Here is a 23,307-nt window from a genome sequence, read left to right as displayed (position 1 = left end):
TTAGGCTGTCAGTTTGCAACCTCTGCTCTAGCTCCTAGCACAATGTCCCATATAGAATAAGACATAAATAAGTGTTAGTGTCAAATTTATCAAGACATCACATAAAGCCACACATTTCATATACACTCAGCTCTGCCAAACACTTAGAGCAATGACATAACCAGTATGACTACTAAAAAAATGAAAAAGGAATTAAGTGAAGAGTGTATTTTAATCAGAGAATTCTAGAGATGAAAAGTATCTTTGGCAATAAATTATGCTCCCTGGAGTAAATGTTATAAAGGAGCAATGTATTTTTACAGAAGAAATGTCTCTTTCAGTCAAGGGGAAATTGTGATTTCATAGACACTATCTAATGTATATATATCTTTGAGAGTATAAAACAAATCAATATATGAGATGAAATTTAAAAGGAAATATATTTAGAAACATACCACCTGAAATTATCATTGATTAGTGTCTTTGTTGATGGTTAATTGTCACCTAACAATTGCTAACTCAAGGATGTTAGCTCCCAGTAGAAAACTGACAATTCTTCATTAACAAAGAATGACAAAATTTCAAGTAGTCTTACTTTTGTGTAGATATTCAATCAGTTGGTATATACGGGCAATGCCTTCCTCTGTCAGTGGGGATCCAAATATTACTCCTTTTTCTGAAAAAAACCATACAATAGAACAAGGCTATATTTTCCACAAATAGTACAAAATCAGCATACTTAAAAGCAACATACCCCTCAAGTATATTATGTTACAGTTTAGCAAGTATTTTCACAGGGTCAGTAAACAAAAACCTTAAAGTTGGAAGTGTACCAGAAAATGTAATCAGAAAACTCTCAATCAACTCTCTGCGAGTTTAATCTTAGATGGTAGGTTCCTTCAAGGCAAAGACCATCTTCTTATTTAAGTAGCAATACCTAGAATATTGATATGTAATTTAAAAACAAACAAAAAATAGAACTTAGACCCATGATTGTCAGAGCATGATAGATTATCCACTAGAGTTGGTATAGGGTCTGATCTGTTATAATGTTTAAACTTTTTTTGCTGCCCTCAGGATTTCCTAATATTTAAAAAAACAGGGGCTTCCTTGGTGGTTCAGTGGTTAAGAATCTGCCTGCCAATGCAAGGGACATGGGTTCGAGCCCTGGTCCGGGAAGATCCCACATGCCGTGGAGCAACTTAGCCCGTGTGCCACAACTACTAAGCCTGAGCTCTAGAGCCCGCAAGCCACAACTACTGAGCCCACGTGCCACAACTACTGAAGCCTGCGCGCTTAGAGCCCGTGCTCCGCAACAAGAAAAGCCACCGCAATGAGAAGCCTGCGCACCGCAACAAAGAGTAGCCCCCGGTCACCGCAACTAGAGAAAGCCAGCACACAGCAACGAAGACCCAACACAGCCAAAAATAAAAAATAAATTTATTTTAAAAAATAAATTAATTTAAAAAAATTAAAAAACAAAATAGTACCTCTTTAACATCTTATCAAAAGCAGTGTTAATAGTCATAATTTATTATATATATCACTAATAACTTATTTCTGAGAAGGCTTTTTTTGGGTGATTCATAGGTATTTGCCTTATCAAAGCATTCCATGGAATGAAAACATTTGAGAACTACTGCAATAAAAAAATGTTCAAACTTTCTTTACTGTACTCACCAGCTGTGAAACTTTGTATCTTTAATATTATTTTAGTATAGTATTAATAGGGCATGAAAATCAAGGTGCCCCTGATAACTACCTAAACTAATCATGTTATGTCTTGGGGACTGATATATATGCTTTAATTTATCTAGACAGTTTTTATAATTTTTATTAATATTACTTAAGGTTTTACTACTCATGTAAATGAAAAATGACAAAAAGTGCTTTATAATAATAGAAACTCCTCCATGAACATGCAGATGTTCAGAATGAAGCCCAGGGAGCAGCTGAGACCTGCCCCCTTCACAGATACATCTCCTACCCTTTCGCTTGAGAGACATTAGAGACCGGAAGAATCCTGATGCCGGGCCGGCCCCACCAGGCAACTTAAGGTCCACTTCTCCCATCAGCTGAGCCAACTCAGTTCCAGGCAAGTCGATGAGCCTTGTGATATTGCTGACCACCAACTCGGTGAACACCTCAGGTTTCTCATGTCGGAGTTTCTCCACAAAAAAGTCAGGATTGAAGATAATGGGCTGACTTCGAAGGGAAGAGTCATTGCAGATAACAAAATTGCAGATGGCATCTCTGAAAACATAAAACAGAAGAATCTTTGGGGGGATCATTTTTAATATGGGTTTCGCATTCCCTCTCGACCATACAATTATTCATTCTTTCTGTGGGCATATATATAACCTACAGACTGGTCTTTTGAAAACCTAATCCCCAATCTGCTGACTGCATAAAAGAAGACAATTTGGGCTTGTTGCTGTTTAGGTTATATCCACCTTAGAATTTTAGTTTAAAGAAAAGACACCAAACAGCCTCTATGATATGACCTGAATTTGCCTCTTAATTTTAGGCATTCACTGCAAGAAGATAGAGATCCTTACAGCCTCCTGAGTCTAAGAGTATATTAGAACTGGCAGTCACATAGACCACTTTCCTTATTAAAACAGTCAAACCCTAAACTATTACCATTAAATTCTTGTAAAACATCAGAACTGCAGCTGTTCCCCCTAACACAGCAATGGGTAATCATTAAATTAAGGCCTTCCTGGGAGTATAGCCAGCACTGTATGGTATTTTCCATCCAGTGATTAACTGCTGACAGTAACACAGGCTAGTCGCAAATGCCACAGAAACCATGTGACAGTGAGCATGAGACTACTGAAGAGCTAAAACTATATCTAAACAGTATAGTAGACATTTTGAAAACATTTACTCTACCCTTAGGGTTCTTTGGTTCCTGGGTCCCTACACAGGCAGGTGTTTCCTTATAATCAGTCCCCTTCAACTGAGCCAGGCGCTTTGGATTCTGTTCCTCATAACCAAAAAGCCTTCACTAGAATGGAAGGCACTTACAGGTACATAAAATAGATATTAATTCAGCCTTGCCAAGGTTCAGAAATGGGTTTTATTTTAAAATCCTTCATTCTGGATGGCTTTGGCCCATCGTCTAAGTCCAAACTTTGCTCAGACAGGTTCTTCCTCTCTAAGGCACTTAAAAAAATTCTGTATTTTGCTTCTCATTTTACTCTTCTATCACTGAGTAATACTCAGCAGATATGTTCTGTTGGCCCTTGATCATAGCTGGTTTTCCACTCCTAAATTATTTGGGCTATACTTCTAGCAAAGCTCCTCTGACTCTCAGAAATATTTTCTTCCCTATTGTTTTCTAATTTTAACATGTTACATATAAGAACTGTATTATTCCATCTCTTGTAGCAGACACATCACCACTTGTTTGTATCCATTATCAATCATCTCTAATGGCTTATTCTAATTTTCATTATATAAACAGCCATCTATTATACAACCAATGAGTAAATGTAACACAAGCCAGAAAGGACAAGTCATCACATCTGTCAGACAAAGCTGAAATCCACCTGACTCAATCAAACATTCCCACAATAAAAACAATCACAACTTAAAAGTTTCCACAACACCCTAGGTACCAAAGCACTGTTCCAGGAAAAATGATATCTCTAAACATTAAATATAACTAATCTTTAACACACTTTGCCAATACTACATGGAACTTCTTTTTTTCTGGCCACATCACATGGCATGTGGGATCTTAGCTCCCCTGCAGTGGAAGCACAGAGTCTTAACCACTGCACCGCCAGGGAAGTCCTACATGGATCACTTTTAACATGGTATAATGAAAACAAGGCATGGGTAAATTTCAAAGTTCATCTCTACTTCCCTGAAAAGTTATTACATAATTTTATTCAACAGCCCAAATCTTCAGTTGGTGGCTACTAAATTTCTTTTCTCTAAAATGATAACATAAGAATTTACATAAAAATTATGAATGTGTATTTTCAAGCCAAAAAGTCATTAAAGAAAGAGAACTTAAAATGCTGTTTCCTCAACCTTTTTATACACTAAGGTTATTTTTCCTGTATAAATTCCTGTATAATTTTCCCTGTATAATCATTGGCAAATGATTATAATACAAGCCAAATAAAATCAAAAGCAATTTCATCCTAAGCATTGACAAAGCCTTTTTTTTTAATGTCAGCTTATTTCAGTCAAGAAATGAGCCAATAGACAACTATTACTTATAATCACTGCCAATGAGAAATTACTACTCTACTGAGAGAGCCAGAAAATCATGAAATGGGTTAGCACCGGAAAGAGTCTTATAATTTATCAGATCTAAGCTTTTATGGATGTCACATCCCTTTTAATTCTGAAAAACAGAATCCAGATCAAATTAATTCTAACATATAAATGTACATGAATAGCATCTATTATATTCTTAAAGTAGAAACACATACATACATATAACCTCCAGATCTTAGTTTATTAATATCCAGAGTAAGACTCAGTTGAGATTCCAAAACTTATATCACAGTTGACCTTCAGGCACTAAACTGGATCAAATAGACAAGTAGAAAGGAGCCGGAGGCACAAAACCCTACTACATCGTTTCTCAACAGAATCCTTTCTACCTTGCGGTCTGCTCCCTCCGAAATAGGTAGAATAGGTAGGAGAATAAATAAGTTCAAGGCTGCCCCTACCTATTCACAAGGAATACAAGAAAGAGACACCTTAGGAGTCCTAATACACAAGTAACAAACAAGCAATCTCAGTTTCTTTTCCCCTTCTGCTTTTTCTCCCCTTCCTTCCCATAATCATTCACTTTTGTTTTGTCTCACTTTAACTTCTTTAACCTAGTTCTTTTTTTTTCCTCTCCTTCACTTTTTCTGAGTGGAGCATGTGGTAAGACAAAAAGTAAGGGAGAGAAGTGGTTAAAAAAAGGAAGTAAAATGGAAGATAAGAGATGGAAAAGACAGATATAGTAGGTTATGTTTTTAAATTATCCCCATATCACAAAGTCCGCTAATCTCTTTCCATGGAATACATAGTACCACAATATAAAGCTGAGAATATCACAGAACATGGTCAAGAACTTAAGAGAAGGGCTAAAGAAAAAGAAAAATACTATTTTTAAGCAAAAACAACTTCCTCCTCTACAGTATCTAATTTTAAAACAAACTCTAAGTTTGCTCAAGTTTAAGAAAAAAATTAATTTCTTACATAAATGCTGAAAGCTTCTGATGAGGCATTGGTAAATCGAAGAGACAGGAAAAAAGCTTTCTCCTTGTTCGTTGTAACAAAGAAACCCTCCTTTCCCTGCCCCATCACAGCCTACACAAATTCCAGACATGTTAGAGGACACAAGGGCACATTATGGGGCCTGAAAGGCAGTACTTATTAGGACTCTAAGCACTCATCTGCAAGTAGGAACAAAACAGAAATTAAAAACTGGACCAAGTGAATTGTATTTGCCAACACATAGATGAAACGCAAGAGTAGTCTCCCATCACACTGAAAGTTGTATTAGACAAAACAATCACACAATATGAACAGTATAAGGACAAGCAGTTTTATAATATAAAAGGAAGGGTGATCCCTACCTCACGTCATACACAAAAAATAAATTCCAGACAGAATAAAGATCCAAATATGAAAAGCCAATTTTTTTTATTTTTATTGGAATATAGTTGCTTTACAATGTTGTGTTAGTTTCTACTGTACAGCAAAGTGAACCAGTTATACATGTACATATATACATTCTTGTTTAGATTCCCTTCCAAAAGAGTCAAACTTTAAAAAGAATAAATTAATGAGGCAGAAAAAAGACTTCTTAAACATGACATAAAATGCACAATCCACAAAGAAAAGATTGAAACATTTAACTACATTAAAATTTTAAATGTCTGTTCAACAAATAACATTATAAACAAAGTTCTCAAAAAATGAAGTCACAGTGCCTCTGGAGAGAGGAACTGGATGAAAGAACAGGAGTGGGAGAGAAACTTTTCACTGTATGCTTTTTTGTATTTTCTGGATTTTTGACTCGTGAACATACTACCCATTCATAATAAATAAATAAATAACAAATAAATGTAAAACCTTAAAAGTAATAATAAAGGACAAGCCATAAACTGAAAAAAAAAATTTGTCAAAAGATATAACCAAGTAATTCATAGAAGAGGGGTCTAAATGACTAATAAACATGAACAGAATCTTAACTTTAGAAGTTATCAGGGTAAAGAAAATTGAAAAATGGTATTTTTCCCCACCCATCATTTTGGCATAAACTATCAGATTCAGGTGATATCTTCTTATTCTTAGTTTGCTAAGGGTTATTTATTTATTATCATGAGTCTGTGCTTAATTTCATCAAAATTTTTTGACAATCATATAATTTTTCTCCTTTATTTTGTTTATGTAGTGAATGAATGATTAATGTTAAACCAGCTGGGCATTTCTAGAATAAACCCAATATTATAATAATGTATTATCATTTTTATATATTACCGAATTTGGTTTGCTAATAGTTTGTTTAGGTTTCTCCATTTATGTTCATAAGTGAGATTATCGTGGAATTGTTCTTTCTTATATTGTCTTCATTAGGTTTTGTATCAAGGTTGTGCTGGCCTTACAAAGTGAGTTGGGGAGTGTGTCCTATTTTTCTGTTTTCTGAAAAAGTTTGTGTCATTTATTCTTTAAATGTTTGATGGAATTGGCTGATGAAGCCATCTGGACTTAGAGTTTTCTTTGTAAGGTTTTTAATTATATATACTCAATTTATTTTGTGTTACAGAACTATTCAAATTTTCTATTTCTTCTTGTATTAATTTTGGTAAGCCAGATATGTCTAGGGTTTTGTCTATTTCACATAAATATTCAAACTTTACTGGCATAAACTTGTTCATAATATCCTCTTAGGAACTTTTTAATGTGTCCAGGTTCTGTAGTGATGTCCTCCTCCTTGTTCCCGATATTGGTAATTTATGTTTTCTCTCTTTTTTAATTTATGAATCTTATTAGAGATTTAGCAATTTTTATTAGCTTTGTCAAGGTTCCAGCTTTTGGTTTTACTGAACTCCTCTATTACATGTTTGTTGTTTATTTCACTAATTTCTGCTCTTATATTTATTACTTCCTTTCTTCTTTACTGGATTCAGGATAAGGTGGCACTGCAAATCAATGGGGAATGAATGACTTTTTCACGAAATGGTGCGGGGACACATGGACATCTATAGGGGGAAAAAATGAAAACTGACACCTATGTCACTATACACAAGGTCAATTCCAGGTGAATTATAGATCTAAAGGTGAACAACAAAACAATAAGCCTACTAGAAGGTAATATAGAAGAATATATTATTGAACTCAGGGTGGGGAAATAATTTTTAAATAACACATAAAAAATATTAAAGAAAAAGATCAATACAATTGACTTCATTAAAATGAGAACTTGTGTTTATCAAAAGACACCATCAAGAAAGTGAAAATGACCGGCACAGAGTGGGAAAATATATCTACAATACATACAGCAAAAAATGGCTCATATCTTGAATATATGTAGACTTCGTATTAATCAATAAGAAAAAATAAATAGCCTAATAGAAAAACAAGCATGAGATTTCCATAAAATCTCATTTAAAAAGCCACTCAATATCATTAGACACCAAGGAACTGCAAATTAAAAAACAATGACAGGGCTTCCCTGGTGGCGCAGTGGCTAAGAATCCGCCTGCCAATGCAGGGGACACGGGTTCGAGCCCTGGTCCGGGAAGATCCCACATGCAGTGGAGTAACTAAGCTCGTGGGCCACACCTACTGAAGCCTGCACACCTAGAGCCCATGCTCCACAACAAGAGAAACCACCGCAATGAGAAGCACCGCAACGAAGAGTAGCTCCCACTCGCCACAACTAGAGAAAAGCCCGCACGCAGCAACGAAGACCCAACGCAGCCAAAAATAAATAAATAAATTATTTTTTAAAAAGACAAAAAATAGGGCTTCTCCGGTGCGCAGTGGTTGAGAGTCCGCCTGCCGATGCAGAGGACGCGGGTTTGTGCCCCGGTCCGGGAAGATTCCACATGCCGCGGAGCTGCTAGGCCCGTGAGCCATGGCCGCTGAGCCTGCGTGTCCGGAGCCTGTGCTCCGCAACGGGAGAGGCCACGACCGTGAGAGGCCCGCGTACCGCAAAAAAAAAAAAAAAAAAAAGACAAAAAATACAGTGTTTAGAGATACAGTCTCCAACTTACAATGGTTCAACTTACGATTTTTCGACTTTATGATGGTGTGAAAGCAATATGCATTCAGTAGAAACCGTACTTCAATTTTGAATTTTGATCTTTTCCCAGGCTAGCAATATGTAGTACAATACTCTTTCGTGATGCTGGACAGCAACCATCCTGTACCCATACAACCATTGTTTTTTCACTTAAAGTAGAGTAGTCAATAAACTACATGAGATAGTCAATGCTTTATTACAAAATAGGCTTTGTGTTAAATGATTCTGACCAATTATAGGCTAATGTAAGTGGTCTGAGCATGTTTAAGGTAGGCTAGGCTAAGCTATCATGTTCAGTAGGTTAGGTGTACTAAATGCATTTTCGACTCCATCATAAATCAAGGAAGATCTGTACTTGCTTAAGTAGCAAAATTGTAAAGAGAAGCAAAGATGTATTTACCATTCAGGATAATGGTTACCTTTGAAGGTTTGTGATTATGAGGAGGCCAGAGGGCATAAGGGGAGTTTCTAGGGTGTTAGCACTGTTTTTGTGATAAAGTATTCAGCTGGGGGAAAGGGGAGTGGTTCATTTGAAGTAAATCTGGAAAATGTTAACATTTGTTGAAGCTGGGTGTTAGAAAGAGTACTGATTATATTATTACTTGTATATATAACCAACATCCTTGATGACAAATTTTTTTAAGAAACCAAGTAGTTTTGACCTAAGTCTTGCTACAACTTGATGTAAATATCACAGAAAATCTAAGTACAGTATATACTAAAGGTTAATTTCCTCATCATAAAGGTTTTTGCATAAATGTCTAGAACCAGGAGAATTAGTAGTTAAGTATACAGGCATACAGAAATAGCAAGGACTCCAGTATTTAAATGCATATACTAGGCAACTATCCCAAAGAGTAATAGAGGCAAGACCTACCCCTCAAACAGGATATTTTTTATTACCTATAGTCTGCAATGATTACTTTTACCACTAGATGGAACTCTACATGTAAGGTGATATGCTTAGTGAAAGGACTGGAAACAAAATTCACAGCTGAAAAATCAATTACATAAAAATGAAATGCAGGTGCTTTTGAGGCATGTTGAACCCATGAATCTGCAAAATTCAAGGCAGTGGGAGAAAAAAAAAAAACCTGTATCCTGCAGATGTATCTTTTGGCTGACTACTACCAAAACTCCATACCCACAAAACTAAATGTTTCCTCCCTAGTGAATTGCTTAACTTGATTTGTTCTCCAAGAACCACAATCTTGGCAACATCTATCAAAATATGAGCTATATTTAAAGTTGTCTAAACCTGACTTACCACCCTGAGAGAAGTATGCACTCTCTTACTACTTTTTCAATCTCTGGCTCTGAAACATGGCTTTAAATGTGTCACTTTATTGGAAAGCTGTTAGATATGAATACAAGTATTAAAGAAGAGGCTATTATTCTTCCCTTTTTCTACATGCCAAAGTTAAACTGGTATTATGAAAGTGGTACATAAAAAGAAAGGATAAAAGTAGGTCCCGTGTGTCCAAGCTGGCAGGGTTTTTATAACAGAAACAGTTTAAAGTTGTTAAGTAGTACCACAGTTTTTCAGGAAATAATATACAATTTCTTAAACAAAAATTTTGAAACACTTACATCCCAAGGTCTGCCCTTAAGAGTAGCTATCCAAGGTTTTGTAATATGGACCTCTTATCACTAATTTAGACTCCAATCATCTACAAAAATATATTTGGGGTTTCCCTGGCAGCACAGTGGTTATGAATCTGCCTGCCAATGCAGGGGACACGGGTTCGAGCCCTGGCTCAGGAAGATCCCACATGCCGAGGAGCAACTAAGCCCGTGCACCGCAACTACTGAGCCTGCACTCTAGAGCCCACGAGTCACAACTACTGAGCCCGTGTGCCACAACTACTGAAGCCTGCGCGCCTAGAGCCCGTGCTCCGCAATGAGAAGCCATGACAATGAGGAGCCCCAGGCACTGCAACAAAGAGTAGCCCCCGCTCCCCGCAACTAGAGAAAGCCCGCGCACAGCAACAAAGACCCAACGCAGACAAAAATAAAAACAAATAAATAAAAAAATATATATATTTGGCCCCTATATTTATTTGATCCCAACTTGAACTAATTTCAGACTACTAAAGCAACTTGATCTGAATTAAAGTGGCAGATGAAGGAATTCCTGATTGCTTACCCTCTTAACCTAAACATTCTGGAAATGTGATCAAGATTTTGCCCTATGAAATGACGATGAAAACTTCTCAGTCAAGAAGGCTAATTATTCTTCCTACGAGCAGCAATAACACAAGTTTATTAACATATATTTAACTTGTCAATTTTTATCCCTTTGGGTGTCACAAGAATTAGTATTAATTCTGTTGCTGCCACCTCCCTTACTTTTTCTCCCCCTGGCTGGTGTACAATTGGAAGAAAGTTTACTTGTATTAGAAAAGTAACAGCAAAATTCCCTATTCATTTGGAGAAAGTTCTATAGGATGCTTCACTGACAGCACAGTGTCTCTCGTATCATTATCTTAAAGCTGTTTACCCCTCAAAAAAGTATAGTCAAAGCTTCAGGAGACTATCTTTTCCTACAGACTTTAAATGCCATGAGCCTCAAGCAATTAAAACCAAAGTATTTCTACCTAGGGTCAGATTAGGTTCCAAAAGACTACTTCTAAATCCACTTGTTCCAAAGTCCAGAGTGATATTAATACTATCCAAGAGACAGCTAATGCTTTTGCTCTGGCATATGACTTGTTCATATCTATATAACTTCACATATTGAAAATTCTTAAGAGCTTTAATCTCTTAGTCAGTATTCTATGAAACTAATCGTAAGTCTCTTCATCAACCATCATAAGAAGGTGAATTGCTTTTCTGAGGCACATGTTAGCCAAACAAGAAATCACAGCCACTCACATGTCATTTAAATTCAAACTAACCGTGATCTACTGAGTGCTTTATAATTTTAAGAAATTGTAAGGTACAGGAACAAGAAACTAAACTAAGTCTCTGGCATCCAGAAGCTTAAAATTTACTGAACACTACAAGATACTATTTTTTTTCCACTATGTCTGTTTTCAAAAATACAAGTGGTCAATTACAGGTGCAATTAGCACATGGGCACCCAGAAGACCCCATGAGATGACTTTAAAAATTGGGTTGCGGGGCTTCCCTGGTGGCGCAGTGGTTGAGAGTCCGCCTGCCGATGCAGGGGACACGGGTTCGTGCCCTGGTCTGGGAAGATCCCACATGCTGCGGAGCGGCTAGGCCCATGAGCCATGGCTGCTGAGCCTGCGCGTCCGGAGCCTGTGCTCTGCAACAGGAAGAGGCCACAACAGTGAGAGGCCCGCGTACCGCAAAAAAAAAAAAAAAAATTGGGTTGCGAACAATTTTTCTTTTATTGCATTTGCACATAAATGTTAGTCTTTTAAGTGTCATTATTTTAAAGAGATCTTGGGCATTTTGCTAAAACTCCTTTGAAACTGGAAGCAATTATGAGATTTTTTTCACTGTAGTAAATCTTAAGCAACCACCACTCTGGGGAAACACAATACAATACGCTTTCCCACTCAGCACTGTGAGTGACACCAACTGTTGAGATGATGAGATATTAAAAAGAGAGATTCTAATGTATGAGATTTTATGGTGCATGAAGTATATTAATACTTTTGAAATGAAATTTTTACAATTTAAATATTCCAATTTCTTTTCAACACTTTTATTTCTTAACACCTAAAAAGAATCTATTGCGTCAGTTAAAATATTTATGCTTTAATAAATTTAGGCTTTATCCTCTGTACAATCTTTTTTTTTTTTTTTTTTTTTGCTGAGTGCAGGCTTTCACTAGTTGTGGTGCGCGGGGCTCTCATTGTGGTGGCTTCCCTTGTTGCAGAGCACAGGCTCTAGGTGCACAGGCTTCAGTAGTTGTGGCTTGCGGGTTCCAAAGTGCAGGCTCAGTAGTTGTGGTGCACGGGCTTAGCTGCTCCACAGCATTGGGATCTTCCTGGACCAGGGATCGAACCCATGTCCCCTGCATTGGCAGGCAGATTCCTAACCACTGCGCCACCAGGGAAGCCCCTCTGTGCAATCTTTTTTTTTTTTAATTTATCTATTTTTGTCTGTGTTGGGTCTTTGTTGCTGTGTGCGGTCTTTCTCTAGTTGCAGCGAGTGGGGGCTACTCTTCGTTGCAGTGCGCAGGCTTCTCATTGCGGTGGCTTCTCTTGTTGCAGAGCACAGGCTCTAGGCACGTGGGCTTCAGTAGTTGTGGCACACGGGCTCAGTAGTTGTGGCTCACGGGTTCCAGAACGCAGGCTCAGTAGTTGTGGCACACGGGCTTAGTTGCTCTGCAGCATGTGGGATCTTCCCGGACCAGGGCTCGAATTCATGTACCCTGCATTGGCAGGTGGATTCTTAACCACTGCGCCACCAGGGAAGCCCCCCTCTGTACAATCTTAATATACATACCCTGGGTTCAAATTTTCAATGAAAGTTTAACACAATGACATAACTGTATGTTTCACATTGGTGTACTTATTTTTAATATTTAAAAGCCAGTTTATTCGATGAAAAACACGGATTGAAAGATGACTGATCTCTTGCTTAGGGTCATCCTAAAAAATGAAGCAGATTGAACGGCAGATCTAATTAAGGAGAGCTTGGTCACAAGGACAGCAGCCACAAAATGACCTGACCAAAAGAAAAAAATAATGTAGACCTTGTTACTTGAGTGAAGAAACTATTAGTGCAACCAATGCAGGGATTGTAGGGATTCCAAAATTCAGAAAACTTTAAAATGCTAAATAGACTTAAAAATACAAAAGCTAGCCACATTTCAAAGGGCTTATTATAGTGCATGTAGTGTTCTCTGATTAAAGTTTGACTTTCTTAGAGAGCAGAAAGTATTTGATGATAACATCAAGAATGTTACTAGGGCTTCCCTGGTGGCGCAGTGGTTGAGAGTCCGCCTGCCGATGCAGGGGACACGGTTCGTGCCCCGGTCCGGGAAGATCCCACATGCTGTGGAGCGGCTAGGCCCATGAGCCATGGCCGCTGAGCCTGCGCGTCCAGAGCCTGTGCTCCGCAACGGGAGAGGCCACAGCAGTGAGAGGCCCGCGTACCGCAAAAAAAAAAAAAAAAAAAATGTTACTAAATGATATTCCTGTACACTTTCTTGGTTTCTCATCTTCCCCTAATTGTTAGTTTCCTGTTATTTGGTGAGTTTTTCTTTGGTGTCATTGTTTTTACTTACTTGGTTTTATCCTTGTAATTGTGTTCAGCATAAAAATAAAACAAGTGGGACTTCCCTGGTGGCACAGTGGTTGGGAATCCACCTACCAATTCAGGGAACATGGGTTCGGGCCTTGGGCCGGGAAGATCCCACATGCCGCGGAGCAGCTACGCCCGTGCGCCACAGCTACTAAGTCTGCGCTCTGGAGCCCATGAGACACAACTGCTGAAGCCCACGTGCTGCAACCACTGAAGCCCAGGTGCCTTGAGCCCGTGCTCCACAGCAAGGGAAGCCATCGCAATGAGAAGCCTGCGCACCGCAACAAAGAGTGGCCCCCGCTCGCCGCAACTAGAGAAAGCCTGTGCGCAGCAACGAAGACTCAAAGCAGCCAAAAATAAATAAATAGATTTTAAAAAATAAAAAATAATATAACAAGTGAAGAACTTCATTATGTAATCCCAATGTCATTCTTTAGTTACAATTCCTAAATTAATGAGGTTCCCCCCTCCCCAAAGGTACAATTAAAACACATGTAGCAATTGTAGCTGTCATAGGGCATGCAATTACAAATTTAATATTAAGAACCATGTGATTTCTATATTTCATTCATGAATTTTTTTCTCTTTTCATTGATACTGATAGAACCCAACTGAGACATCTTTATCTCTAAACGGATAACATTATTTTAAAGCATGTCAAATAATGTTTTACTTCTTTATTGTAACACATTTCAGAAACTTGGACAAAGATCAACCAAATCATTTTAATTTTCTATGGTGAAAAATGAATGGAGCAAAAAAAGAAAATTAGGATCATATAATCAGGAACATTTTTGAAATAGATGTAGCTTTACATGGTATGTTGGACAATATTTTCTGTTGAAGTGGGGAAAGTTTATCTGTTATAGCTTGGCTCAGATCATTATCGTACTTTGTAATCTTACTGAGTCCCAAGAAATTTGTTTTATGCTATGTAATATACCCTGGTCAGTAAGCAAAAGAAATAAGGCCCAAACTTAATTAAACTTATATGCCTAATCAATATAGCTTTAAAGGAAGCATCTCATTTTCATACTTTTGAGTATACACAATATTTTAATTACATATTAATTTTTCTAAAACTTAAGGGTTAATAAATACTACAGCATAATAAAACTCAGCTGGCAGGAGACTGAATTTTTCTGTGATTCTAACTGTTTCATTCTTGCAATAACAAAAAACTGGTGTCTAGCTTTCAGGTAATAGTTCAGCTTGACAAATCATCTGTATTTAATTTCATAACTGATATTGTTATTTATGTTTTCATCTGATTATCTTAAAAGATATGGCTTTATACAGTGTTACAGTTTGATACTAACACATTTCCCATTATAAATGTACTGTCATTAACGCACTCCATATTTAAATAATTATTTATAAGGTAAATCACAAAACTTGTAAGCTTCTGACAAACTCACTCTTTTTTTACCCATCACTATAGTTTAATACTTAACTACAGAAAAGAACAATGGTTTTCCTACAAGATTTTAAGTAGTGGCTAAAGACTGTAACGCGAAAGATGATACAAGATCATTAACTGCCAAATGCATGGTACAGTCAATGAAAGCTCTAAGAATTCAGTTAGGAGAGAATCTTTCACCCTTATACAAGAGTTGAAATTTGAGGTAGGTCTTAAAGATGAGAAGGGTTTGACAGTGGAGGAAAAAAAAAAAAAAGATAAGTAGTACTTAATTAAAGGGCTTTTTTGTTTGGTTTTTTATTTGGTAGGTTTTTAGGAAACATAAAATGCTTTCTCCACACATTAGTGGCAAGCCCTTTTCAAAACGTAACTTGAAGCAAAGGAGGGTGCACATGGGAGTTATGAAGATGGGTGTAGTGGACAACTGCCGTTCGAGCTTCCCACATTTGTTTTCCCCTGTTTCCCTTTGAGCAACAACCTCTTCCGATCCTTTAATTTATGTAGTTTGGTGGGCTGACCCTACTCCCTGGCCACCAGTGTGAGCATATGACCCAAGTTCACCTCATCGAAACATTTTATCCTCCTCACTGATTCAGACAAAGGCCCGCAAGTCAAACCAGGACAAAAAGACTCAATTCCAAGACTCTTGCTAGATGCTAAGATTGCTAACCAGATGGAAGATTGAAACTGTTGGTGGTCTATTTCTTCCACCTTTTTGTGAAGAACCTGCCCTTTTACAAAGCAAATACGGAGATTGGATCTAAGAGAGTAAAAAGCAGATGCCTGGGACATTGAGATTTGAGATCTTCAGAATAGATTGAGCTGTGCTTGATCTACGCCCTGGACTTTTGTTTCCGAGCTAAGCAGTGTCTCTTTGTGCTTAAGCTAGTCTGTTTCTGTCACGTATGCCTGAAAGAGCCCTAACACACAGAGATGTGTAAGAGTGTCTGCCCACAGTACGAGCCCTCCTTTCCGTGCCTCCACCTCCAGAGGACAGAGCGGGCTTCTTGAGTACTCTGCCTCCCTCCTCCTCCTCTGGAGCCTCAGTTCTCCAAGATCAGTCTTGCAGGCTTCATCACCGCTGCCTCCAAAGCCTGCCCCTGCGGCCGTGGCTGGCAGCCTCTACTATTAAGTCACCCTCTCTTCTTCATATTTTCCTTTTTTAATTTTTGTCTTTTCCCTTGCTCTTCTCCCTTCCACACCATTTCTCCTAGTTTTTCACAATGCTTCCTAGTTTTTCACAAGCCAGTCCTGTTTTTTCGTACAAATTGGAACTTCTTTTCAGCCAAATCACAGCACATAGCATGCAGCCTTTGGTTCTTCAACTGAACTCATTTCAGCTATTTTCACTGTTCCACGTTACTCAGATTCTTTAAAAAAAAAAAAAAAAAAAAAAAACATAAAACTTCCAAACTTAATGCTGTTATGCCAAATTTAGAGCTAAATTCTGGAAAAGAGGGTATTATTCCAACTGATAATTATAACTGGAAGCTACTCTGGTGCAAAAGATCCATGTGCAATACCCAATCCTAGAACTAGACCAAAAAAACATTACTGTACCTTAGACCTTGGCAGAAATGTAGTAACTCTTTTAAAATTATATATATTTCCCATCATTACAAACACAAATTTCTAAAACCTCATATAACTACATGCCAGTAATCCCAAGTAAAAAGATATGAAAAGTTAAAGTAGCTTGCTCAAAGGCACGTACTGCTTTAACTGAGGGAGAAGTATCAATAAACAACGCACCTGCTGGGATCTTTGCATGTTTGAAATTACAAAGACCAATAAGGTAATACTATATATCTTAGACATCAGCCTGACTCAAAAAAATAAAATCAGATAAATTATATTTAACCTAATAACTATTGTTTAACAGTCTTGCTTCAGGCTCTTTATTCCAGAAAACTGTCATTCCATTTGGAATGCATATAGACCTTTATAAGCTTACACACATAAGTTTGTCCGAGCAAATTTAAGCACCGATCACCTTCTTGTCCTCTGACTTGTTTCTGTCCCTCCTCATTCATTCAGATCCTACACACCACCTCATACTTTTCTATAGAATAGACTTACGTAGTGTTGAAGCAAAGGGAAGCTAGGAACTTGGAGATAAGATGATTCTCCATGTGCCAGTTATCAATTTATTGCCTCTCACCCATCATTGCCTACTCTGCAAAAATGGAGCCAGAGACTTTTAAGTGTATTTCCTTTTCCAGCTGGCACAACGTTAAGCATTATGAATAAAGAACACTGCAGAGACAGTGCAGGAGGCAGGGCCTTTCCCTTTCCGGTTCCAGGCTGCTCGTCTAGGCAAGCTCCTGCAGCATGCACAGCTTCTCCACTGACAGACTCCAGTTTACAGCAGCCAGCAGCACCCACAAGCCAGTTGCTTCCCCCCATGACACCTCCCTATTAACAGCTTTCCCCAGTGTCCTAAAGTGTTCTGGCAGGTTCCATAAGGTGAATTTCCAACAACTTCCACCACAGCAACTTCTCTGCCATTCTGTGAGCCACAGCCATGCCTTCTCCAATAAGGTGGGATCTCTGCCCTAGGGTGCCTCTTCTTAGTACATTCCATCTCAGCCCTGTGTATAACAGTGGATTCTTTTCTTTTTTTCAGCTTTATCAAGCTATAATTGGCAGACAAAGTTATAAGATATTTAAAGTGTACAACATGACGACTTGGTATACACAGCTGATTCTGATTTCTCCCATTTGTATATTGTTTAGAGATCTCTTTACTTCTTATTAGCCAATCCCTTGTTACTCCAATCCCATTATAATCAATAATTCTTTATACTAAACTTTCTTTATTCAAATTACTGTATAGTTTCTGTGTCCTAGCTGAACCCTGACTGATATAGCAGGTAAAAACTAGCAAAACATCAGCACAAAATAGATGGGCTCTGGCATTTCTAGAAACAGCCCATTCTAAAAGATGTTTAATAAAACGTAATTAAAAGGGTTCACTCCAGGTAGCCAGACGGTATCTTCAGGAAGAAAGTACTGATAAGTGCTGATTTGAAAAAAAAAAAAGGGAGGGACTTCCCTGATGGCTCAGTGGTTAAGAATCCACCTGCCAATGCAGGGGACACGGGTAAGAGTACTAGTCTGGGAAAATCCCACATGCCACGAAGCAACGAAGCCCGTGCGCCACGACTACTGAGCCTGCACTCTAGAGCCCGTGAGCCACAACTGCTGAAGCTCGTGCGCCACAAGTACTGAAGCTCGTGCACCACAACTACTGAGCCCACGTGCCACAACTACTGTGCACCTAGACCCCGTACTCCACAACAAGAGAAGCCACTGCAATGAGAAGCCCGTGCACCACAATGAAGCATAGCCCCCGCTCGCTGCAACTAGAGAAAGCCCGTGCACAGCAACGAAGACCAATGCAGCCAAAAATAAAATTTAAAAAAAAAGGAGAAAGCAATAATCTAATCGATCAGCTGTAATGTGTCTCTTTCAAGGATGAAATGGGAAAACCTGACATACATATCAGGTATATTCTTTTTTTTTTATTGAAGTATACTTGATTTACAATGTTTCAGGTGTACAGCAAAGTGATTTAGCCATATATATACATATATATATGTATATATACTCTTTTTCAGATTCTTTTCCATTATAGGTTATTAGAAGATATTGAAGATAGTTCCCTGTGCTATACAGTAGGTCCTTGTTGGTTATCTATTTTATATATAGTAGTGTGTATCTGTTAATCCCGAACTTCTAATTTATCCCTCTCCCCCATCCTTGCCTTTCCCCTTTGGTAACCATAAGTTTGTTTTCTATGTCTATAAGTCTATTTCTGTTTTGTAAATAAGTTCATTTATATTCTTCATGCAAATTACCTAAATTGCCTTTATCGAATGGCTTGTAAGCCTGAATAGAGTCAGTCCCCAAACCCATCTAATGGATAAAATAGTTTCTGGACTTGCAATAACAAAAAAGACTGCCACTCTCTGAGGACTTCCACACAACCACCCAGCAACCTCCCTCTTTTGCACTGTTTAATCTCACAAACTCTACAGCTAAAGGTTAGAGGCAAAGAAAGGTAAGCCACTGACCAGTTTATACAGATTAACTTTAAAATTCTATTTTCTTCTTCCCCCCTCCTTCTACCAAGATTGGCCTTGTCTATAAATATAATGGTCAAACTCTCTAAGCCAGATAACTGATAAAAATGTAAAATAAAAAGATTCAGATTCAAGAAAGACCCCTGAAGAATCTATTCCTCATTACCGTTCATAGAATTTGACAGTACAAATAAAACACTGGATTCAGGGAGTTCCCTGGTGGTCCAGTGGTTAGTTAGGACTTGGCACTCTCACGGCCATGGCGCCAGGTTCAATCCCTGGTCAAGGAACTAAGATCCTGCAAGCCTCCAGGGTCGGCCAAAAAAAACCACAACAAATTGGATTCAGACACTTAAACCATGTTTTCCGCTTGTACAAGTGAGAACAGACAATTTTTCCTAAGATCAATAGGTTCCATCTACCATTTTTCTCAAAGGACCACACTGCTGTCTTACAAGAGAAAGAACAATATAACAAAAAAGACTTCAGGAAATCTACGGGGTAGGTAAATCAGCAGGATACAGGACACTTTCCCCATCTTCAGGCACCTTCCTTATCCTCCAAAAACATTTCCAAAATGGGATGTAAGTATCCCAAAGTCTGTTCCAAAGCTCCCTAAGTTCCATGGGCAGGCTTGGGCTCCAAAACTTAGACGCTGCCGGCATATTAACTGTCTCCAGCTTTTCACAAGTGCTATCACTTCCGCGGCTTGCTCTGCCTCCGTCCACCCCTATATGTTCCCGTTTGCTTTTTCTGGTTCACAGTGGGTTTCTTTTTTTCCAGTGAATATTGAGGTTAGAAAGCCTGTGACTCTTTGTTATCAATTTCCCCTCTTCATCTAATAATAGTTAGTACTTTCTTTTTATGTCGTTTTTCAACTCAAAAAGTACTGAGCTGTATTTCCCTACTACCGATTGCATGGGGAGGTGGCTATATTTCTTTTCCTGCTTTAGCTTTTTCTTTTTCTCTCTTTGGCCCTTAAGAGTCTCTATTATTTTTATACCACTACTGGTAGAGTGGACACCTTCTATTTGTGGATTCTCCTTATTATTAGGTGCAGGCTTAAAATAATAACGAAGAAATAGAAATAGAAAGCTAGACAGTTCTGAACAGATGATCATATATTCTCCAACATGCAAATATGTGTTGATCTGTGCAAATCAGACTCTTTCCTCTTCTTTATGGAATACAAGGGGACACACCACCAACAGAACATTAGAAAGGTTAATATCTGCAGAACATAAAATAATTTGCATGGCATTTATCACCACAAGGTAATATTTTATATCTTAAAAATGACAAAAACTATTATTCATTCATTATTGACCACCTAGACAAAGCTAACTGTTGGGAATACGTAATAAAAATATACATGTCTCTCCCTAAAAAGTTTTAGAAGACTCAACTTCTCTTTTACAATATGAACAGTTTCAGGTTCAGATAAGATTCTGGGAATATCTACTGATCATGTAACTAATACTATAGCCCAAAATTTAAATTCAAGCAGCAACTTCCTTTAAAGAAATTCAAACAGTTCCCACTAAAGAAAGGTATTTTGTCTTCAGATTTTCATCACAATTCAAGATTTTAGAGCAGGCTGAAGGATGATCTAATCAAATTTATCAACCCCCTCTATGGTTTCTGGGCAAAAAAAAACGATCAACCATTTATAGGCAGCTCCAAGAGGGAAAACCTCTTCCCTATAAAATAGTAAATAACATATTCAACCACTCCCATCTCTGCTAAGGAGGGATTCCAGTGCCCACTCACAAACCCAGCTTTCCAAGATTTGGAATCTCCTATTCAGTATAAACAGCACCAACAGACACAAAGCCAAAGCACCAGGGCAATGTAAATAAGCTCACTCTACTGAGTTCTAATATACATTTAGTCAATTAAGACAACTGAGGTCTCAAAGCTGGGGTAAGACCACCTGGAAATTCTTTCTAGGAAAAGCTAAATTTCAGTGTTCCTGCTTAGGAGAAAACACTCTAAAAATAAAGTAATGATTTCCTAAACTGCAGATCCCTCTGATCTAGTCTTTAGTTGTTCTACTAGGAGAAAGAAAACGTATTACGTATGGAGTGGTTATTATCTACTAGGCTCAACGCTAAGAGCTTTAAAAGGATTGTCTGATTTAATTCTGACATTCTCTGGAATAGACATCATTATGTCCATTTACAGATGAAGAAACTGAAGCTGAGATAAGTTTAAAAATTGGCCCAGGGCTTCCCTGGTGGCGCAGTAGTTGAGAGTCCGCCTGCCAATGCAGGGGACACAGGTTCGTGCCCTGGTCCGGGAAGATCCCACATGCCGCAGAGCGGCTGGGCCTGGGAGCCATGGCCGCCGAGCCTGCGCGTCCGGAGCCTGTGCTCCGCAACGGGAGAGGCCACAACAGTGAGAGGCCCGCATACCGGGGGAAAAAAAAAAAAATTGGTCTAAGTATTTTATTCTTTTTGGTGCTACTGTAAATATGATTTTTTTCCTAATATCCTTTACAGATAGTTCATTCTATCTGTATAGAAACACAACTGATTTTTGTAGGTTGATTTTGTATCCTGCAACTTAAACTTGTTTATTTCTAACAGTTTTTTTGTTAGTGTCTTACGGGTTTTCTCTATATAAAATCATGTTGGGACTTCCCTGGTGGTCCAGTGGTTAAGAATCCGCCTTCCAATGCAGGGGACGCGGGTTCAATCCCTGGTTGGGGAACTAAGATCCCACACGCTACGGGGCAACTAAGCCCACGTGCGGCAACTACTGAGCCCGCGCGCCACACCTAGAGCACCCGCATGCTGCAATAAAAACAAGAACAAAAGACAAGTGTTGGTGAGGATGGGGAGAAATTGGAACATTTGTACACTGTTGGTAGGAAAGCAAAATAGGGCAGTGGTATAGCAAACAGTATGGAGGTTCCTCAAAAAAATTAAAACTAGAATTACCATATGATCCAGCAATCTCACTTCTGTGTATTTATCCAAAATCGCTGAAATCAAGATCTCAAAGAATTATTAGCACTCTCACGTTCACTGAGGCATGATTAACAACAGCCAAGATGTGGAAACAACCTAAATGTCCATGAACATACAAACAGACAAGCAAAATGTAGTATACACATAGAATGGAATATTACTCGCCTTTAAAAAAGAAAATTCTGCAATATGTGACAACATGGATGAACCCTGAGGACATTATGCTAACTGAAATACGACAGTTGCAGAAAGACAAGTGATTCCACTTATATGAGGTATTCACTTACATGAGGTATCTAAAATAATCAAATTCACAGAACTAAAGAGTGTTATGGGGGTTGCCAGCAGCTGGAAGAGGAGGAATGTGGAGTTACTAATTAACAGGCATAAAGTTCCAGTTAAGCAAAATGAACAAGCTCTTGAAATCTGGTGTACAACACTGTACCTATAGACAACAGTACTTATTGTACTCTTAAAATTGTACCAACAGGGCAGATCTCATGTTAAGTGTTTTTACTACAATAAAATTTTTTAAATGTTTAACTGGCCCAAGGACTCAAACCCATTTCCAACTGACACTCAAATCTGTGCTCCGACTTAAACCACACAAACTGCCTCGGAAGAGATTAAAAAGTACTGACTGACAGCGTTCTCTCTCTGCGCTGTTAGACGTTAGGAAATTCGCTTAACAGCTCTGGGCTTGAGCTTCCTCACCATCAACATGAGTCTCAGGGCAAAGGTAGGCAGCGCTGCCACCACCAACTGGTCGGTTTGCAGCCAACGCCGCTGGTGGTCCCCCAACGGGCATCAGCAGGACCAAGCGGGGGCCCAGCTGGAGCCCAGCGTCGCGGCCGGACCACCGCGCCTCAGCTCCCGCAGGCGCGAAGATGAGAAACGCCGCGGGAGAAAGGAACAAAGCCCGGCCCCGCTGGGTCACCGTGACCCGAGGGAAGGGCATCAGTACGACCAGCCCACGGCCTGGTTTCCAAGGCAGCTGGACCAAGAGCTTGTCTCACCTCCGGCCAGATTCGCCAGCTGGCACCTCCCCTTCACTCCGTGCCTCAGTCGCCATCTTAGTCAGTAAACTTCTTTCACCACCCCCAACCCCGACCCCGCCCCCCTGCCTTTGGATTGGCTAAAGTGTTTCCCCATCTTTTACACGATTGGATGACTCGACCGGCCCTCCTCAACTTAAACAGCTTCATGATATTATAGGTCTATTCAAATAACTAACCGTCCTTGGTCGCCCCCAGTCTTGGTGGAAAAGAAAGGAGGGGGGAACCCAGCCCCGAGGCCTGCCGGGAGTTGTAGTTTCTCATTTTGATTAACCCTTCGGATTCCACCGACTTTTAGGTTCAA

At 38.9% G+C, this 23,307-nt stretch overlaps 1 protein-coding gene across 1 annotated transcript in view; it reads right to left on the bottom strand.

Annotated features, from left to right (window-relative positions):
• ARHGAP19 (Rho GTPase activating protein 19) overlaps positions 1-23,036 on the bottom strand; it is a gene marked incomplete at its 3' end in the record, with an annotated part of 50,597 nt that extends 27,561 nt beyond the window's left edge. Inside the window, exons 1-3 of the mRNA XM_082855162.1 lie at positions 22,965-23,036; positions 1,967-2,232; positions 575-655 (exon numbers count right to left, since the gene is read on the bottom strand). Of these exons, the coding sequence (XP_082711288.1) occupies positions 575-655; positions 1,967-2,232; positions 22,965-23,020 (403 nt within the window). The 5' untranslated portion in view covers positions 23,021-23,036. The remainder of the gene's footprint in view (positions 1-574; positions 656-1,966; positions 2,233-22,964) is intronic.
• Between the last annotated feature and the right edge of the window lie 271 nt (positions 23,037-23,307).

Source organism: Leucopleurus acutus (genome assembly GCF_964270905.1).
Source record: "Leucopleurus acutus genome assembly, chromosome: 14".
NCBI classification, from domain to species: domain Eukaryota; kingdom Metazoa; phylum Chordata; class Mammalia; order Artiodactyla; family Delphinidae; genus Leucopleurus; species Leucopleurus acutus.
The sequence above is the reverse complement of the archived record's forward strand: the minus strand, read 5'-3'. Positions and strand labels throughout refer to the sequence as shown.